At 37.8% G+C, this 22,318-nt stretch overlaps 1 protein-coding gene across 1 annotated transcript; it reads left to right on the plus strand.

Moving 5' to 3' along the window:
* Window positions 1–629: 629 nt before the first annotated feature.
* LOC118833749 (proteasome subunit beta type-6-like) lies at window positions 630–1,378 on the plus strand. Its single transcript, XM_036741141.1, has one exon. It carries the CDS (start codon window positions 633–635, stop codon window positions 1,350–1,352), a length of 720 nt encoding a protein of 239 aa, XP_036597036.1. The 5' UTR covers window positions 630–632; the 3' UTR covers window positions 1,353–1,378.
* Window positions 1,379–22,318: the final 20,940 nt, after the last annotated feature.

Below are 22,318 nucleotides of genomic sequence, written 5' to 3' on the forward strand. Positions count from 1 at the left end.
ACACTGATGAGAGGTAGGGGAAGGGGAAGCTGTGAGAAGACCTAAAAAGCAAAACAATAATAATGATAACAATAACTAGCATTCATTTATTCCAAGCAAAAGATACAAGTACAGAGTCATAGAGAATAGATGGCTGAGATCTTGACAGTACATTCAGTTCTAGCACATAGGCTAGAAAGAGAGTGGTGATCCACTCTTTCTCCTTCCTTTTTACTCTCTCCCAGAAGGTACATAAATGTTCCCATGGATTATTTATTTATTCATTTCAATTTACCATCCTCTTTGTCCATCTCCAGAATCTCCAAAAGAGATGCTAAGATTGTAGGAGTGTTCTTTCTTTTCTTTAAAAGTTTATTTACCAAGTTCCTTCATGTAATACAGCTACTATCTAAGATAAGCTTGAGGTATTTTTTTATATTTTATATAACGCTCATGTATACAGATGAAAAGGAAGAGAAAGAAAGTATTCCATATTTTAAAGAGTAGACATTTGGTTCCTGACAAAAGTGTCACACATAGGAGTGGGAGTCATTAGGGCAAAGTGGGGACACTGGTATTAGACTTTTACAAGCCTGGCAAAAATGTTTCTGAGATAGACCACGCCGGGCCTACGCCGCCAGAACCGTGGAATAATGGCTTCGGCTCTAGTAGCGGCTCGAGGAGCGTGCCCCGGACCAGCCTACGGGCCTATGGGCCTCGCCCTGGACTGGGGGAATCGAGGTGTCTCCACCGGGACCACCATCATGGCCGTGCAGTTTGATGGGGGCGTGGTCCTGGGAGCGGACTCCAGGACTACCACCGGGTCTTACATCGCTAATCGAGTCACGGACAAGCTGACTCCTATCCACGACCGGATCTTCTGCTGCAGGTCCGGCTCAGCGGCGGACACCCAGGCCCTGGCGGACGCGGTCCCCCACCAGCTCAGCTTCCACCGCATTGAACTGAAAGAACCTCCCCTGGTCCACACAGCTGCTAACCTCTTCAAGGAGATGTGTTATCGTTACCGAGAGGATCTCATGGCTGGGATCATCGTGGCTGGCTGGGATCCCTATGAGGGGGGCCAGGTATACTCAGTACCCATGGGAGGTATGATGGTTCGGCAGCCTTTCTCCATTGGGGGTTCAGGTAGCTCCTACATCTATGGCTATGTGGATGCCACCTATCAAGAGGGTATAAATGAAAAGCAGTGTCTTCAGTTCACTGCCAATGCTCTTGCTTTGGCCATGGAGAGAGATGGCTCAAGTGGTGGCGTAATCCGGTTGGCAGCAATTACTGAGAAAGGAGTGGAACAGCAGGTGCTTATGGGGGACCAGCTTCCCCGATTTCCTGTTAGCACTTTTCCTTCAGCTTGAGATCTACTACCTCCTCCCTGTTCTCTCTGTACCCCCCCCCATCCCCCCCCCATAAGCCATCCTCAAATATACCCAAGATCCAATAAACTGTGGGTCAAGGGGAAAAAAAAATGTTTATGAGACACAAATAATTCTTGTTTTAATAATAATAATGATAATAATAATAATAATCACAAACCATGTTTTCCTCCCCTCGGAGGCAGAAATCAGAACCTGAAAAGAAAGCCACACCTCTGTGAAGGAAGGGGGAGTGAATAAGGAAGAAAGCTGCACCCACGTGAAGGAAAGATTAGTTATGTCTCTGGCCTAAGAAACAATCATTTTGGCATAGAAGAGTCCTTTTATTTTTTAATATTTTTAGTCAAAATCTATTTTTTAAAAATTATTTGTAGTTTTCAACAATCATTTCCATGAGATTTTGAGTTACAAATTTTCTCCCCATTTCTCCCCTCTTCCCCCACCCCAAGATGGCATATATTCTGATTGCCCCTTTCCCCAGGCTGCCCTCCCTTCTATCACCCCACTCCCCCCCCTCTATGTCCTTCCCCCCTACTTTCTTGTATGGCCACATAGATTTCTATATACCATTACCTGAATATCTTATTTCCCAGATGCATGTAAAAACAAATTTTAATATTTGTTTTTAGAACTTTGAGTTCCAAATTCTTTTCCTTCTTCCATCCCCATCTACCCTCCTTGAGAAGGCAAGCAATTCAATATAGGTTATACATGTATTGTTATGCAAACACTTCCATAATAGTCATGTTGTGAAAGACTGTAACTATATTTCCCTCCATCCTATCCTATCCCCCATTTATTCAATTTTCTTCTTTGACCCTATCCCTTTTCAAAAATATTTGCTTTTAACTACCCATTTTCCCAATCGACCCTCCCTTCTATCATCCCCCCCCATCCACTTCCCCACTACTTTCATGTAGGGTAAGATACCCAATTGAGTATGTGTGTTATTCCATCCTTAAGCCAAATCCAATGAGAGTAAGGTTCACTCATTCCCTTTCACTTCCACCCTTTCCCCTTCCATTATAACAGCTTTTTCTTGCCTCTTTTATGTGAGAATAATTTACCCCATTCTATCTCTATCTTTCTCCTCCTAACATATTACTCTCTCACCCCTTAATTTTATTAAGATATCATCCCTTCATATTCACTTACCCAGTGCCGTCTCTCTCTATATATACACATATATGTGTGTATATACATATATATGTATATATACATACACATATATACATATACACACATGTATATTTCTATCAACTACCCTAATACTGAGAAAGGTCTCATGAGTTACAAATATCATCTCTCCATGTAGGAATGTAAACAGTCCAACTTTAGTAGGTCCCTTATGATTTCTCTTTCCTGTTTACCTTTTCATGCTTCTCTTGAGTCTTGTATTTGACAGTCAAATTTTCTATTCAGCTCTGGTCTTTTCATCAAGAATGCTTGAAAGTCTTCCTTTTCATTGAAAATCCATTTTTTTTTGCCTTGGAGCATTATACTCAGTTTTGCTGGGTAGGTGATTCTTGGTTATAATCCTAGTTCCTCTGACCTCTGGAATATCATATTCCAAGCCCTTCAATCCCTTAATGCAGAAGTTGCTAGGTCTTGTGTTATCCTGATTGGGTTTCCATAATACTCTTGTTTTTTTCTGGCTGCTACCAATATTTTTTCCTTGACCTGGAAATTCTGGAATTTGGCTACAATATTCCTAGGACTTTTCCTTTTGGGATCTTTTTCAAGAGGCAATCAGTGGATTCTTTCAATTCCTATTTTACCCTCTGGTTCTAGAATATCTAGATGACTCTTTTTTAGATCATGGCTTTCAGGCAGTCCAATAATTTTTAAATGATCTCTCCTGCATCTATTTTCTAGGTCAGTGGTTTTTCCATTGAGATATTTCACATTGTCTTCCATTTTTCCATTCTTTTTTTCTGTTTTATAATTTCTTGATTTCTCATAAAGTTATTAGCTTCCATTTGCTCCATTCTAATTTTTAAGGAATTATTTTCCTCAGTGAGCTTTTGGACCTCCTTTTCCTTTTAGTCAATTCTGCTTTTTAAGGCATTCTTCTCCTCATTGGCTTTGTGGAGCTCTTTTGTCAAATGGCAAAGAGTCTATTTTTTAAGATGTTACTTTCTACTGTATTTTTTGGGTCTCCTTTAGCAAGCAGTTGACTGATTTTTCAGGCTTTTCTTATATCACTTATATTTCTCTTCCCAATTTTTCCTCTACTTCTCTAACTTGATTTTCCAAATCCTTTTTGAGGTCTTCTATGGCCTGAGACCAATTCATATTTTTCTAGAAGGCTTTTGATGTAGGATCTTTGACTTTTTTGTCTTCTTCTGGCTGTATGTTTTGCTCTTTGTCACCAAAATAAGATTCTGTCTGAGGTTTTTACACTGCCTGCTCATTTTCTCAGCCAGTTACTTGACTTTTTAGCTCTTTGCCAAAGTAGAACTCTGCTTCCAGAGTGGAGAGTGCTCTGTCCCAAGCTTCTGGGGTTTTGCACTGCTGTTTTCAGAGCTACTTGTAGGCACTTGTAAATTTTCAGTTCTTCTGAGGTGGTACAATTCAATGAGAGGTGTTCACAATTCTACTGGTCTGCGACCTGGTCTGTGAGTGATCTCAAGCACTCTTTTCTGCCATGTAACTACCAGAAGGTCTCCCTCTTCTATGCCACCACAAATTCTGCCCCACCAGCGTTCCTCCTCACCCCAGGACTACCAACCAGGACTGTGACCCAGATCCAAGTAGGGCAAAGCAAGAGAATCCTGCCTCAGCACCAGCAAAGGTATCCCTGCACTCCTGATCAGCCACTTGATTCCCCCCCACCTTCTGTACACCTGGAGCTCTGGAAGCAGTTGCTCTCTGCTGCCCTCGGGCTGGAGCTGGACCATGCCTGTCTCTCGTGCAGGGTCAACAGAACTTTCCCATTGACTTGCTAAGTTGTCTTTGGTGTTTGTGGGTTGAGAAGTCTGGCAGCTGCCACAGTTCAGTGATTCAGTGCCCTGAAGCCTGCTCCACCAGGTCTCCTCAGTCCTGGTCTGTTCTGGCATGGCCCACTAGGCTCTGCTCTGCTCGCAGCACAGTGTGACGGACTCTTTTCAGTGACTATCCAGGCAGTATTGGGCTGGAAACTTGTTCCACTTTGTCATTTCGTGGGTTCTAAAGCTCTAGAATTTGTTTAGAGTCATTTTTTACACGTGTTTGGAGGGATTTGGGGGAGAGCTCAAGCAAGTTCCTGTTTTCATTCCACCATCTTTCTCTGACCCACCCCCCCCCAGAATCCTTTCAAAAAGAAATTATCAGGTCAGAGATTGTTTTGTACATTCATGGCAAAATCTTGAATAAAGAAGGCTGAATCCTGAGTAAGACTGGGAAAAGAGGTGATTTAATTTCTACACAGAGAGAAGGCCAAGAGTACTGGGACTAGCAGCACTGCCCAAGGCCTCTAGTCAGGCCAGAGTTCCCTTCACCCAAGGAAACAGCTTTGGGGAGATGTAGCCTGTCAATTTCCTATGCTGATGCTATGGCCCCTGCCACCTTAGCTGCCACAGCTATTGAAGACCTGGGGAAAAAATTCTTGCAACCACAGGTCCTTCATGCTGTCAAATGGTTCAATGTCATTAATGAAGATGCTATTTTGAATGGAAATTATATTAAAAAAGATGCATAATCCTCTACCATACTATTATGTCTTAAGGATACCTGGATATTTCCACCTATCTTGTAGGTGAAATCTGCTATATGTGTTTTCTCTTCCTACATGAATGAGAGCTCCTGAAAAATAGAGGCTGTTTTACTTCTCTATTTGTATTCTTAATACTTAGCACAGTGTTTTGCATATTTATATAATTAATAAATCTATTTCATTTCATCTCCCCTTCTGATATGTTCTTCACACTAGTATATAATCATACTTTTGAATTTCACATTTTTTTCTTCCTTTGATACTTACTTTGGCGACATTTTTATTTCAATCTAATCACTTTGAATAAATTTTAAATATATTGAATGTTATAAGAAAGATAGGATTTTTTTTGGGGGGGGGGGAAACAGCAGTGTGAGGGTGGTACCTGTGATGTCACCATGGCAGGGAAGCCCTAGGAAGAAACTTTCTCCACTTGAATAACATTTTCTCTGAATTTTACAGAGTTGCCTAAGGGCAGTAAGAGGCTACTGGAGTAAGTATGAGTCAGAGATAGAACTTGAACCGAGGTCTTCCTGACTACAAGTCTGCTTTCTACAAACTAAATCACTCTGCCCCTTAAGAGACACATACCCAAAATAATATATCCTACCTGCATTCCCAATTTAGATAAAAACAAATTTTTAGGATTTTATTGTTCTTTTAGACTTGTATGCTTTTTGTGATTAAGAGCATAAGTAATTCTTTTTGCTACCTTGATTGCTCGATTATATCAAGATGAACTATAAGCTATTTTTTAAAACTCAAATTCCCACATAGCACTTTGCAAACCTTCATGTTTTTTCTAAGTATGCATTGCAATTACTGTTACTGTATTTTTGTCATTGTTTCTCTGTCAGATAAAAAACAGAGATGGAACACAGTCCATATTAATAGAATATAGTATAATATAGAGCATTTAACTTTTGACCCTTTGGAACACAGTAAAAAAAGTTATGCTGTGGAAAAAGGATACCAAAGCCTCGCTTTTTTTTAAACCACTTTAACTGCAGTATAAGAATTTAAATAAATCAGTCAACTAAGAAATAACAATAAAAAGAACTTCTACCTAGTGACAGGATAAAATGATGTTAAATTGGAAAAATCTTTAAGGTATACATTATATGAATTATTATTATAAAACTATCAGTGTTTGCAAAATCCACCACAAAAATAACTACAACTTACTAATGTCAAAGGCTGAGAAAAAAGAGGTAGAGACATTCTATGGAGGATTTGATAAGATCTAAATGAAATCGACGTAAATTTTAATTATGTGTGATTTTTAAAAAATTTTTTATTTAATATTTTAGTTTTCAATATTGATTTCCACAGGATTTTGACTTACAAATTTGCTCCCCATTTCTACCCTCACCCCATTCCAAGATGGCATATATTCTGATTGCCTTGGTCCCCAGTCAGCCTCCCCTCTTTCACCCCATTCCCACCCCCATCTCCTTTCCCCTTATTTCGTGTAGGGCAGGATAGATTTCTATGCCCCATTCCCTATATATCTTGTTTCCCAGCTGCATGCAAAAAAACCTTTATTTTTTTAAGAATCTGCTTTTAAAACTTTGAGTTCCAAATTATCTCCCCTCTTCACTTCCACCCACCCTCCCTAGGAAGGCAAGCAATTCAACAGATATCACACATGTACCATTATGTAAAACACTTCCACAATGCTCATGTTGTGAAATTTCCTTCCATCCTATCCTGTCCCCCTTTATTCAATTTTCTCCCTTGACCCTGTCCCTTTTCAAAGATGTTTGCTTTTGATTAACTCCTCCCCCTATCTGCCCTCCCTTGTATCATCCCCCCCTTTTTTATCCCTTTCCCCTCACCTTCCTCTGGAGTAAGATACCCAGTTGAGTGTGTGTGTTATTCCCTCCTCAAGTTGGATTTGATGAGAGTATGATTCACTCATTCCCCCTCACCTGCCCCCTCGTCCCTTACAACAGAACTGCTTTTTCTTGCCACTTTTATGTGAGATAATTTACCCCATTCTATCTATCCCTTTCTCCCTTTCTCAATATATTCCCCTCTCACCCCTTAAGTTTATTTCATTTTTTGGGATATCATCCCTTCATATTCAACTCATCCTGTGCCCTCTGTCTGTATTCCCTTCCACATCATCTTCCTATGTAGTAATGTATACAAAACCATTCAACTTTAGTAAATCCCTTGTGATTTCTCTTTCTTGTTTACTTTTTCATGCTTCTATTGATTCTTGTGATTGAAAGTCAAATTTTCTATTCAGCTCTGGTCTTTTCACTGAGAAAACTTGAAAGTTCTCTATTTTATTGAAAGTCCATATTTTGCCTTGTAGCATGACACTCTGTTTTGCTGGGTAGATGATTCTTGGTTTTAATCCTAGCTCTATTGACCTCCGGGATATCATATTCCAAGCCCTTCGATCCCTTAATGTAGAAGCTGCTAGATCTTGTATTATTCTGATTGTGTTTCTACAATACTCAAATTGTTTTTTTCTGGCTGCTTGCAATATTTTCTCCTTGATCTGGGAGCTCTGGAATTTGGCTATAATATTCCTAGGAGTTTTCTTCTTGGGATCTTTGTTCAGTAGGTCAACTGTGGATTCTTTCAATTTCTATTTTACCCTCTGGCTCTAGAATATCAGGGCAGTTCTCCTTGATAATTTCTTGAAAGATGATACCTAGGCTCTTTTTTTGATCATGGCTTTCAGGTAGTCCAATAATTTTTAAATTATCTCTCCTGGATCTATACTCCATGTCAGTGGTTTTTCCAATGAGATATTTCACATTGTCTTTCACTTTTTCATTCCTTTGGTTATGTTTTATAATATCTTGATTTCTCAAAAAGTCACTAGCTTCCACTTGTTCCAGTCTAATTTTTAAGGTAGTATTTTCTTCATTGGTGTTTTGGACCTCTTTTTCCATTTGACTAATCCTGCCTTACAATGCATTCTTCTCCTCATTGGCTTTTTGGAGCTCTTTTGCCATTTGAGTTAGTCTATTTTTGAAGGTATTGTTTTCTTCAGTATTTTGGGGGTCTCCTTTAGCAAATCATTGACTTGTTTTTCATGGTTTTCTAGCTTCCTTCTCATTTCTCTTCCCAGTTTTCCTACTTCTCTAACTTGCTTTTCCAAATCCTTTTTGAGCTCTTCCATAGCCTGAGACCAGTTCATGTTTTTCTTGGAGGCCTTTGATGTAAGCTCTTTGACTTTGTTGACTTCTTCTGGCTGTATGTTTTGGTCTTCTTTGTCACCAAAGAAAGATTCCAAAGTCTGAGTCTGAATCTGAGTCCGTTTTTGCTGCCTGGCCATGTTCCCAAACAACTACTTGATCCTGGAGTTTTTCGTTGGGGTATGACTACTTGTAGAGTAGAGAGTACTTTGTTCCAAGCTTGAGGGAATGCACTCTTGTTTTCAGAGCTATTTCTATACAACAAGCTCTGCCACACCAGCGCTCCTCCTCCCCCAAGAACCACCAACCCAGACTGGACTCAGATCTTAAACAGACTCTGCACACCCCCTCTAATCTGCCACTTAATTTCTCCCATGAGGTGGGCCTGGGGCCAGAGGCAACTGCAGCTGTGGCTCCAGAAGCAGCCTCAGAGCTGCACCACCTCCACTGCCACCAGGGTGGTGGCCAACCGCGAACTCCTTCCACTCTGTCTCAGCAGCTTTTCCCACTAACCTTCTCTGTTGTCTCTGGTGTTTGTGGGTTGAGAAGTCTGGTAACTGCCACAGCTCTTCAGGGTGCTAGGCCTGTTCTGCCCATCTCCTTGTCTGGTTGGTCCTGGCGCAGCCCATGCTGGGCTCTGCTCCCCTCCACTCCCAGCTCCATGTGATAGACCCTTCCCAGTGAACATCCAGGCTGTCCTGGGCTGGAGCTCTGCTTCCCTCTGCTATTTTTTGGGTTCTGCACCTCTCAAATTTGTTCAGAGCCATTTTTATAGGTGTTTGGAGGGACCTGGGTGGGGGAGCTTAAGGAAGTCCCTGCTTTCTAGCCACCATCTTGCTCAACCAATGATTCTTTGTGATTTTTAAAACAAAGTTTGAAAAGGAAGAGAAATTTATGGGAAATAAGGTTCAGAGGGAAAAATCTGAGGAACGTTAAATAGCCAAAAATTTGTAGATTATACAGAGGACTCAAACTTCTATAACCTGAAAGCTTAAAAAAAAAGACATAGGTGCTAGTCATGGTGAGCACCAAAATGCATGACAAAAGAATAAAAATGACCAACTATATTTTAAGAGATAGGAAAAGCCTTATGAATAGGGGATTATCCCTGCATCAGATGTGTGTGTGGATAGTCAGGTCTTAAATTTGTCAGAGCTAAGATCAGAATTTATAATAAGAAAGAAAAAAGAATAGTACTAGGGGAAAAAGTCATGGCATGTAATCAAGAAGATTTGATTCTTAATGATTTAAACAAGCTAGTGATTTTTTTTTAAAATGGGAAATGTACAATAGAAATGGCACCAATACTGATTATAATAATTTCAACCAGGAGTTAAACCAATATAAATGTGCATGTGTGTATAATGTGTGTATGTGTGTATAATGTGTGTATGTGTATATATACATAAATATATGCATATATACATACATGTGTGCATGTATACATGTTTATGTATGTATTTGTGTTCATGTGTTTATATATGTGTATATATACATACTTACATATACAAATATACATATATTCACATATATACACATATATATATATATATGTATATGTGTGTGTGTGTACGAGAGATTGGGATGGCTATACCTGATTAGAATATAAACCTGTCTGTAAAATATTATGAAGGAAGATCAAGGATTTTTGTAATGTTATCTCACATAGCAGAAAGAAACAATGGAGAGTAAAATCAGTATAAAGAAAGCTTGACGAGATATCACACTAAGCAAAGTCATCACAATAACATTCAAGCATGAAAAAAGAAAAAGATTTAAATCGGGGGAAATGGGAAAAAATTTTCCAAAAATATATTACAATAAACTGATTTATTCATCAAGGATAGAGGGATCAACACACTTGGATCCTAACAGCACAGTCCATGTGATGCTTTTAAAGGAGGTAGAAATTGCAATAGTAATGCCTGAGAAAGCAGCTGTATGGGATTGAGTATACAAAGATGAAGCTCTATATGTATTGGATTTGATAGAATTGTGAGGAAAAGGAGAGAACTATTTTTAAGAAACATAAAGGAGCAGACTATATGAAAGATATGTAAAAAACAAAGTTACAGGTCTTAGTGATTCCAAAAAGGACGGAGAACATCAACAATTACTGGCCTTTGTACCTTCTCTCCCAACTATTTCAAATATTTATGAGGGTCCTATTCATACATACATACATATATATGTGTGTGTGTATATATACATATATATATATACATATATATGTGTGTATATATATATGTGTGTGTGTATATATACATACAGAGAGAGACAGAGAGACAGAGACAGAGAGACAGAGACAGAGAGAGAGACAGAGAGAGACAGAGAGAGAGGACATGATATATGACAGTATTTGTAGGGAACAAGGCAGATTTTACAAATGACTTTTATCAATGGACTAATTCTTTACTTCTTGTCCTTCACTCTTAAAGAGGACCAAAATGGCATCACTATGTTAGAGGCAAGAAATAAATCATGTGACATTTGAGATGGATTCTCTAAATTTGCACATCTCATGTTTCTTTTTGAGCTACTTCAGTTCTGCTTTGCTCATAGAGCACAGTGCCTTATTTGATGAGTGCATACTATGCTGAGTAGTCTTGTGCCAGCTTCTCCCATGTCACACAATCAATTCCAAAGAGACCTTGAGAGTGTACTTACATTGTTTCTTCTGACCACCATCTCAATGCTTGCCTTGTTTGAGTTCTTGAAAAAATAATGTTTTAAGCAAGTATACGTTTGGCATTTCAACACTGTGGCCAGCCCATTGGAGTTACTCTCTCTGAAATAGAGTTTAAACGCTTGGCCGTTTAGTTCAAGAAAGGACCTTAGTGTCTGGAACCATATCCCGACAAATGGAAGTGATTCAGTTCCCTGGCATGGTGCTGGTATCCTGAATGGGTTTTAAAGGCATACAACGAGATCAGCATGACAGCTCTGTAGATCTTCAGGCTGGTCTTCACTCTTCTCTCCCACACTTTCCTTTAGAATCTGACAGACCCTGAGCTAGCCCTAGCAATGAGCTAGCATCAACCTCATTTCAATGTGTACATTCCTGGAATATATAGTTCCAAGGTGAGTGAACTTATCCACAGTATTCAAAATTTCTCCGTTTCTTGTCACCAATGGTTCTACATATTGATGGTGTTGTTCTGGCTAGTGGAGTACTTGTGTTTTCTTGGTGTTAATTGTTAAGCCAAAATTAGTACAAGCACCAGAGAATTCATCCATATTTTGTTGCATCTCAGTTTCAGAGGCTGTATTGATCTACACAATCAGTCTACTGCAATCAGAGCTGCACAATCATCTGCTAACAAAAAATTATGTGCCAAATCCCCCTCTACTTTAGTTTTGATTTGTAACCTTTACAAGTTGAATAATTTACCATCAGTGCGGTTCCTGACCTCAATGCCCTGTTCATCCTCATTGAAGGTGTTCGACCACATTGCAATAAACATCATGTAAAAAAGCATGGGAGCAAGCCTTGCTTCACTCAGTTGGTGACTGGGAAGCATGAGAGCATTATCCATCATTCAGAAACTGGGCAAGCATGCCATCATGAAATTGATGTACAATACTGATAAACTTCTCTGGCAAAAGAAAAAAAAAGACATAATTTTCCATAAGCCCTCATGACTGACAGTATCAAAGTCCGTGGTCAGATCTACATACACTGTGTACAGACCTCTGTTCTTCACCTGGCATTTCTCTTGAAGTTGTCAAGCAGCAAACAACATATGCCACACTGTATCTCAGTTAGGTGACCATATTCTAGGTGAAGGATCAGCCTATGAAGGACTCAAGCAAGAATCTTGCCAGCAATGCCTAAGAGACAGACACACCTGTGATTGTCACAGGATAATTTATTTCCTTTACCTTTATAGAGATGGACAATGGAGGTATCATTGAACTCCTGGGAGATGACCTCCTCTTGCCATCTAACCTGGAAAATTTCAGTCAGCTTTTGTAATGAGCAATGGACTCCCCTCCCCTCCCCACCTTGTAAATCTCAGCTAGAATAGGATCAGCACCAGGTGCTTTGACATATTAGAAGAGCCTAATCACATTCAAAACCTCTTCTTCAGTAAAAAATTTGTCTACAGAGGGATTGACTTCAACCTGAGGTGAATGGTCAGTGGCTTCAGCATTGATTGATAACAGTCTGTGGAGAACGCTACAGAAGTATTCAGCCATCTCTCAGGATCATGTCCTTATCATTAATCAATGTGGCTCCATCAGCATTAAGTAGTTGAGATGCACCATCTATAGGTCTTTGGTCTATAAATAACCCTCAGGGCATCACAAAAGGGCTTGTTACTATCAGCACAAAACTAAATTTCACCTGCTTTCTTACTGTGGTAAGAAACCTGCACCTCTCTAAGTACTTTACTTTTGATAGAGTTAAATGCTACCTTCTTACAGATGGAAGAACTAATCTGCTGGTAAACCTTGTGGAGTTCTCATTTTTCATTTAGTAGCTTCTGAATTTTCCCATCATTTTCATCAAAATAGTCTTGATTTTTGCAAGTGTTCTGTCCCAAATAAGTAATGCAGTACTATACAATAAATCTCTGAAAGCTGCCCACTCCTTTTCTGCTCCACTGTTGACACGTGTTGGTTAAACTTTCCCTCCAAGTTAGCAATAAACTTTCTATGTAAAGAAGCACTCTAATCCTCTGACATTAAGCCTTCTGTTAGTCATCTGTCCTTGGGGCCACTGCTTTTGTTTAATGTGAATATTTACTTTGGAAAAGATAAGTCTATGATCAGTCCTGCACATTATCTTTGTCACTCTCACATCCTGTCTGTCTCTTCTCCTTGCAATGATAAAGTCCAGGAGTGGGGAACCTGAAGCCTCAAGGCCACATGTGATCTTCTAGGTCTTAGGTCCTTCTAGATCCTTTTTGACTAAGTCCAAGTTTTACAGAACACATCCTTTTATTAAAGGGATTTGTTCTGTGAAGTTTGGATTCAGTCAAAGGGCCACATGAGGCCACATTGAATAGTCAATTAAATGCCAATGTTTGCTGTGGGGGTACATCCACAAGGTTGTGTTGCATTTAGGTAAATGGCAGACAGTGTTGGTGATAAGAAGGTCATGAAACACACAAGCCTTCAGTAGCAAGCAACCTCTGTTGCTGTTTCCAACTCCATTCCTACCAAGGACTCCCTGCCATTTCTGGTAGTCTATGCCTACTCTAGCATTAAAGTCACCCAGCATAAGCTTGTCCTCTTTCGGCACATTGATTATGAGGGTCTCCAGGTCTTCACAAACTTTTTCTTTGACCTCATCAGGTTTCATCATGGAGGGAGCATAGGCACTAATGGTGGTGGTGTGGCATTTTCCCACAAGGGGCAACTGTATTGTCATGAGCCTGTCATTCATTCTTTTTGGTAGGCATACAAGACAAGATTGGTTTTGATTGTGAGTGGAATGTTGAAACAGTGAAGACCCCTCAGTATGGTATTGAATAGAATACTGAAATAGTGAAGCGTCACCCCCTTCAGTATGGGAAAAGACCTTACCTCTCCTACGATCCACCCTGCCCTGCACCTCTCTTACATTTTTAGAAACTTCTCTGTTGAGAAAGTAAAGATAAGAAATTACATCAGTAGACAGACACCTGCAAGGTCCTGTTTTATCTAACTACTACTCCCTTCTTGCTGAATACTAGCCCTTAGTCTCACGCCTGTTTCTTTTTGTTCTTTGTTCTCTGTTGCTGGGAAAAGATTCCGCATTTAGAATGTGAGCTCCAAACCCAATTAGTGGAAGAGGAGCCAGTAAGGGCTGGGGGAACTCTGCAATAGGGTCTATATAACTTGCTTTGAGCTGTATGCACATGTGCTGGCATCATCTTGGGCCACGCTGGGGTGTGTCCTTTCTCATGAGAAAGTAATAAACTCCTTTTTGCCTTTTCTCTATTTTTAATGTGAGTAGTGGTCTCTGACCCACACAACTGCAAAACCTATGCCAGTTTCATGGCACTCCTCTTCAATGTGGTCACTCCAGAAAAAACGTGTATCCAGCTCTGACAGAAAGTGAGGATGTGCTGGTAATGTGGAGTGCACTGAAAATAATGGATGATTGGAGTATTTCACTTCTACCCTCCTTATGTCAGAGAACATGATGGATGCTTACAGAGTGTCTGTGGTGAATAATTTCAGAGAATGGACAAGAATTACATGGATAGCTTGTTATCTGAACCACCAAAAGGAATTCTGGTGTATTTGAGCAAAAACTTTCATGTCTATGGCACAATTTTGTTCATTTAAAATCTCTCAAGTAAATTCTTTAAGGAGTCTCATGCTATGGAATTACGTTTTAATTTCATTTATTGAATTTTCCCAAAAATTAGGGAACTATCAGTAGAAAAATGTGAATGTTATGTATAGAATTTAAAATCATTTTAACAGCATGAGATCCGTTACTGAAAGAGATGGGATTTGCCAAATACGAACAATGTCTTAGATCAATTAAAAATAAAAAGTGAAAATCCTTTGTTATAAGTAGAATGATTTTGCTAGGGAGAAACTAATAATCTTTTTTCCGAATTGTTTGATTATTGAGACTGGAGGTAGTGTGTGTGTGTGTGTGTGTGTGTGTGTGTGTCTGTGCCTATGTCTGTGTCTGTGTGTCTGTGTGTATATATCTTGACACACACATTCACATTCATTTTAATAAATGAAAATTAGGAAATAAAGTACAAAGTGCAAAACCAGATAAGACAAGAGAATTGATGGATAAGAAAATCTGACTTGTTTTCTTTTGCCCAAAAGAGTAAGTGGAAGGCGAAAGTAATAGAGAAAAAAAAACAGACTCAATATCATGAGCAACTTCTATACATTGATATTTATCCAATAGCATAAGGTATTGCCTATTAAAGTAGTTTCCTTTCACTGGACATTTTTAAGCAAAGACTGGGTAATCACTTGTTGGGTATAGCATGTGAAAAGTTCTTTTTTTTTTCAGATGCAGACTTAATGGCTGTTGAAATCCTTTCTAAAGTATGAAATTCTGTTTCTGTAATTTTTGTGATAAGTAGCCAGAAGAGGCATTTCTCCCATGATAGGATTGTTATCTGTGTTAAGACCTCACTTTTTCCTCACACATTTTCAAATCAGAAATGACTACAATAACATATTATATATTATATATACACACATATATATCTTATTATATATAGCATATATAATATATATTATTTATATAATACAACCATATAATAATAAATATGATAACTTTATTGAAGTTCATTTCCATAACTGCTTTCAATTTAAATGTAAAAGCTGAAGCTCTTAATTACTATGTATTTGGACTAGCTTACCCAACTCAAGCATTCCTATAAAATTTCAGCAAATGTTGTCTAAGGAACCTAAATCTTCCCATTTTGTTAAATATAAAAATAGCAAACTTTGTATTAACCCAAAGGGAAATACAGCCAGCATTCCAAAATACTAATACAATACTATTATGATGTTAACTGAGGCTTTTAGAGCCATCCCTTTGAAAGATGACTTTCCAATAGAGCAGACAATGGCCACATACTGTGTCTCTTAGAAAGCTATTTTTTTTGTCAATACTTCAGCTCCAAATGACTCCATCACTTTTGCTTTGATTAATGAGCAAAACTAACTTGAAAGTTAACTCTGCTCAAGGCTTTGATCTGACAAGATGATTTCTACACAGTGGGCTTTGGATTAGCTGATTTATAGTCTTTAATTTTCAACTGCATTATCTATAAAAGCTATAATTTAGCAGAATATTTTAATATGAATCCAGAAAATGGTTTGATTCACTCTCATTACTAAATCTACATAATACTGTATATCCAGAGGCATCTTCAGATCCTTGGTAAATTGACAGTTTCTTGATCATTTGTTCTTATTCTACCTTGTTAAGGATACTTTTGACACTGATTTATCCAAAGAATATGAACTTTTTGCTAGAATAAAATCATCAAAGTTATACATCATTTTAAAATAACACCTTTACAATTTCTTTATTTATTGCTTCATTTAAAGTATATGGCAAAAGGGATTTCTTTTTCCTTACAATAACAATAACAATAAATATTTAGATAGTGCTTCATTGACATTGTCTCATTTAAGCCTCATGATAACTCTGTGATGTAGATAATAGAGGTATTATCAGCCCAATCTTTTTATGAGGAAAAAGGTTCTGATAGACTAAGCAATATGTCAATTTCCATAGTTTCAGAGGTAATTATTTTACGTAATTTTAAAGTAAATTTAAATATTTTAAGTAAAATGTAGCCAACATTAATGTAACTTTTAAAAGTTTCACAAATCAGTTTACACATATTATATATTATCTAATTTGATCCTTGCAATAACCAGATGAGTTAAGTGCTATTATTATCCTCATTTTATATATGAGGAAACTGAACCTGAGACAAGTTAAGCGATTTCCCATAAACCTAGTTTCTGAGACCTGAAATGAACCAAGGGCTTCCTGTCTCCAGGCCCAGTACTATATCCACAATGGTAGGCTGCTCTTTATCACAAAGAAACACATTACAATTCTGTTCTGTTGTAAATATTGAAATTTTAAAAAGTTGTAATAATACTTCCTTTGTTTTTCTCATCTATTAAAATGATAGAAAATACCCTAATGTTGAAATAAAAAGTATTTAACATTAAAAAGTGCTCATTTTCACATCAATTACAATTGCCAAAATTAAATTTAGCTTCTCATGTATTAGAAAAAATTGGAATACAATTAAATACAATGATTTAATACTTTGTAAAATGTATGTTTTTTTAATAGAAAACAACTATAAAGTAATTCTCTGGTTTTCAAGGAAATTCTTGCCAAATCTTTTTCCAGGAGAAACTAGAACATTTCCCGAGTTATTTTTTGTAACTGCGGTCGCTGCTTCAATTTTTAAACATACCTAATATATGATTTTTAAATAAGAGATGAATCAGCTTAATAGTATGTGGAGAGCAGAAAGTGGTTTTTATTATTGGCCTGTGAATTGACTCAATAGAGCCAAATCTTGTTCTGATGCTTTTCACCTATTATGTGACAGACTTATACTGCATGTCTTGAATTTTACTTTTCGCTTATGCAGGAGCTGGGATGGTTTTCCATCTGGCCAAAATAAAATACCAAATAATCAGTTATAATGTATCATATTACATATAAGTATTTAATGCTGGTAGATATGCATAACAAAGAGATGTATGCCTGCAAGGTGTGTGGAGAAATTATTTTGCCTCCTTAGTTAAGCTTAATGTAGGGAAACTAAGTTTTTCACTGTTTCTAAGTTCTATGGGTGCCCTTTATTCAGTAAATGTGCCAACAATAGGAGTATTAGGCAAGGAAGAGGTTGCCTATGGACCAGGCAACCTATCTGTATCTCCATTTCTCCTGGTTTTACAATCCCAATCCTGAGGCTATCACTGTTTCCTGGCTGAATTGATAGCTTCTATTCCCCAAGTGTCTCTTAAACTTGAGTATTATTCAAAAGGGGGTCTCTCTGTGGATTTAGCTGTTCTTCCCTGTTTGAATAGAGATTTCTGTGTGGCTAAGAAGGACACATTTGATTTTGCTAACCCTCTAAAACAAGAGTTCTCAACACACGCGTTTGTGTGTATGTGTATGTGTGTGTGCGTATGTGCGTGTGTGTGCATGTGTGTGTGTGTTTTGGATTCCTTTGGAAGTCTGATGAAGCCTAGGTTGTGATGTTATGAACTTCAAAAGTTCAGGAAAACTGCCAGAGATCCATCAATGCAGCCCTGAGGAGCAACCTGTGGGACTCAGATCAGAAGTGAATTATATCCCTCCAGAGGAGACAATGATTTCTTTAATAATTTCATCAGTCTTCTGTGAACTTGACAGGGTAAAGGCTTTTAGCAAACACTTTGTATTTGGGTCCACTCTCAACAGAGACCACAGTGGTGTATGAAAGAGTATGTAGCTTTGGGGAAAGCTGAATGTCTATTAATACAATATTTTCTTGGTAAATATCCCTTTACTATCCTTTGTAAAATCCAATTCATATTTTTGGTTAAATAAAGCTGGGGAGCTAATCAGTGACTGACACTGAACAGAATACAGTGGAATAGAAGTGAGCACCAAGATCATTAGATAATTATTCCAATGTCCCTCAAGAATACTTCCAGAACCCCCAAGGTGAGCACTATCTATCCTTGCTCAGAGGACTTGACTAGCCATTGTGAGTAGGAATTAGGATTAGGACACCTATAAATTACACGTAAGGGTTATATGTTGATGCTTTGTCCAAGGGAAGGGAATAAGCACTTATTAATCACCTGCTATCTGTCAGGCATTTTACAAATATTATATCATTTGATCATCATAATCCTGTGAGGTAAATGCTATTATTAAACTTATTTTATAGTTAAGTAAACTGAGACAGGCATAAATTAAATATCTCAGATCTGAGTTCAAATCTGACCTCAAATACTTTCTAGTTGTGTGACCCTGGGCAAGTCACTTAACCATATTTCACTCAGTTTACTCATCTATAAAATGAATAGAGAAGGGAATGGCAAACTATTCCAGTATGTTTGCCAAGAAAACTCCATATGAGGTCACAGTGATTCAGACATGACTGAAAATGGCTGAACAACTTCCTGGCCCCAGTCCCAGTGATCTATACATTTAGTTGCCTACAATAACTAGGGTAGATTTTCTTCAAATAATGACAAAGTCCTTAGTCAATGTTTAAGAACATATTCCATCACCCTGTGGAAACTAAATTCAGTCAAACAAACAAGCAAGCAAAAAGCTGAGTTGTACCACTATATTACCATTTAATTCCTAGGATTAAGAAAAAAGAAAAAAAATCCTTTACTCCAGCAGACTTCGTCAGCTTTATTTTTTCAGAAAAGACCAAACTATTGAATTACTGAGAATATTTTTTTGTTATCAGTAATCACATTTTGACGTAGTTTAGCTCAGTTCTTGGGAAGCACATATTCTATTGCCATGCACATTTAATATCAGTGGGAGTAGAGTTATAACATGCCTTAAAGTAGATAGTAAGGACTTCTTAAACTTTTTCCACTAGTGACACCATCAGCACTTCTTAAACTGTGGGTTGTAACCCCACAGGGGATTACATGGGGTGAGTTGAATATGAAGGGATCATTTCTAAAATTAATAAAATTAAGAGGTGAGAGAGGAATGTACTGGAAGAAGGAGAAATGGAGAGATAGAATGGGGCAAATTATCTCACATAAAAGAGGCAAGAAAAAAGCTTTTACAATGCAGGGGAAGAGGGGGGAGGTGAGAGGGAATGAGTGAATCTTAGTCTCATCAGATTTGGCTTAAGAAGGGAAAAACATACATACTCATTGTGTATGAAAATTTATCTTGCCCTACAGGAAAGTAGGGAGGAAGGGGACAAAAGAGGGGGGATGATAGAAGGGAGGAAAAATGGGAGGAGGGGGTAATCAGAAGCAAACCCTTTTGAGGAAGGACATGGTCAAAGGAAAAAATAGAATAAATGGGGGTGGAATAGGATAGAAGTAAATATAGTTAGTCTTTCACAACATGACTGTCATAGAAGTCTTCTGTATGACTACACATGTATAACATATATCAAATTGCTTGCCTTCTCAATGAGGGTGGGTGGCAAGGGAGGAAGGGAGAGAATGTGGAACTCAAAGTTTTAAAAACAAATGTTAAAAATTGTTTTAACATGCAACTGGGAAATTAGGCAATGGGATATAGAAATCTATCTTCCCCTACAGGAAAACAGAAGGGAAGGGGATAAGAGAAGGGGTGGTGGGTGATAGAAAGGAGGGCAGATTGGGAGAAGGGGCAATCAGAATACATGCCATCTTGGAGTGGGGGGAGGGGAGAGATGGGGAGAAAATCTCTAACTCGAAATCTTGTGGAAGTGAATGTTGGAAACTATAAATAAATTAATAGAAAAAAATTCCCTGCTCTCAAGGAGCTAACATTCTATCATGGGAAACAACATTTACACACCTAAGAATGTACAGAATACATATTGACAAATTGAATATATCATCTCTGCTCTGTGGACATGGGCTCTGTCCTGGTTACAATAACTTGTTAGATACATTGGAGCTTCTCTTCTTTACATGGAGCAAGACAATGGGAATACACAACAGCCAATCAGGAGCATTTCTGAAGCTCATATCTGCTTGACATACCAGTGATCCTTTGCAAGTGTACTCTAGCCAAATTTGGAGATGCCTATGACTGCCAGAAAACACAGAAGCAACCTTGAACAACTCAAGGGCGACCGTGAGCAGAACCTGCAGGCTCAAGAATTTGCTTTAGTGTTTCTAAACATCCTACGGCCTGGCTTATTATATCTACAGATGTCTTCTCCCACAATGCACACACCATGGTTGAAAATCTCTAGAAACTATATTATCTCACTCTTCTTCCACTCCCCTTTGAGCAGCTGAGATCCCTCTATGTTACTGTTCTGCTTGTACAAGCTCTTCTCAGAAAATAAATGCTTTTATAATCCGTGATCAGATTCTGTTTCATTTCAGGTCCCTTTTTGGACCTGAGGGTCTTTTGTTAACAGCAGGCTCACTGAAAGTATCCTAACGGCAATTTCAGTAGTAGACAGTACTGTAGGGATAATACACCCTCAAACTGTTTCTACATAATTTTGTTTTCCTTTGCCAGATTTTTTTCATATTTTGAAAGCTTTTATGTGCCACATATCTTAGATATCATAAATATTTTGTATGGTGACATCTGTTAAACATTCTATGTTTGAAAAATTTATGTATCAATGTTATTTCTCAGCAATTGTAAATAATCTCTTAGTTGATGCTAATGGTGTGGTTCTAGTATAGCTTATTCCTTAAAATTTTCAAGGATGTTTTTTTGTTTGCTTTATATTTGTAGTATAGCATGTTACCAACTTCAATTTATGAAGGAGAGAAAATGTGGATTTGTAATTCTAGGCAATAAGCTATGTCTTGAGAAATATTTGGTAGGTGCTAAATTTTTGTGGCTGGTGTTCTGTCACATACTTCCTACAGTTTCTTTGTTGTCGTCATTGTCATCTTCATACTCATCATTAATATTATCATTGTTATCTCAGTTTTCTCATCTTTTCTGATGAAGTTAAGGTAGAAATACCCCAAGGGGAAGTTGCTATCCTGTTATTTCTATATCTAATGTTTTGTAAAATATGGCACAGGTGGACAAAATGACAGTTTTTTAATTAAATGAAAGTTCTGTGTTATAGGCACACTGAACACATCTTCTGGGCAACTCCAGTAACAGACAGGACAATGAGGATGATTTCACATCTCATAATTTTCCCACATGGCTTTAATTTCTTTTACTAGGTTTCTGTGTTTTGAAAGTGCTTAAATCCATGTAGTTTGGAGATTGTTAATAGTTGCTACAGCAACATCTATTAAAAAGGTTGCTCTGACTTATTTGTATCGATCAATTTCATGACTAGGTAATTATGGAGAGCAGTTTCAATTTTCAATGATAACCAGTTGCAGTATGATTTATTTGATGAATTTTCAAGGAACCTTAGATGTTTGTATTTACAGTACAGGATTTGTTCCCATTTGGTTACAAAGGATAGTGTTTCAGGGTTTCCTAGCCACTTTTTGTCTCTTTAAGTACCCAAAAGATACAAAGTGCTGCTAAGCTTCCCCCATTATGGTGAATAATATTTAGAAAAATTTAAGTCTGGGATCCTAAAAGATAAGCTTTTTACAATTTCAGGTGGCAAGGACATGATTCTAAATGGCTACTACTACTGTTGCTACTGTTGTGATAAGAATTACATCCAAACCTCTCACAATTTCATCAAACTTTCATTTGTACTTGCCTCTGCCTTCTTATTTCTCCATCTCCTAGCACACTGTTTTATGCAGTGCCACCATTAAAAATGGAATTGAATTCAATTTTGAATTAAATTCAATTGTATTTTTTGTATAAAATATTTCATAAATATTTTATGTATTGTACAAATTTTTAAGTCCAAGTATATTGAGGGAAAATGGATTTATAATTTGGTATCTATTAAACTTTCATTCTGTCTACCTACCTAAAAGATTATTAGTATTTTATATATTTTATA

The sequence above is a fragment of the Trichosurus vulpecula genome, chromosome 1, assembly GCF_011100635.1.
Source record: "Trichosurus vulpecula isolate mTriVul1 chromosome 1, mTriVul1.pri, whole genome shotgun sequence".
NCBI lineage: Eukaryota > Metazoa > Chordata > Mammalia > Diprotodontia > Phalangeridae > Trichosurus > Trichosurus vulpecula.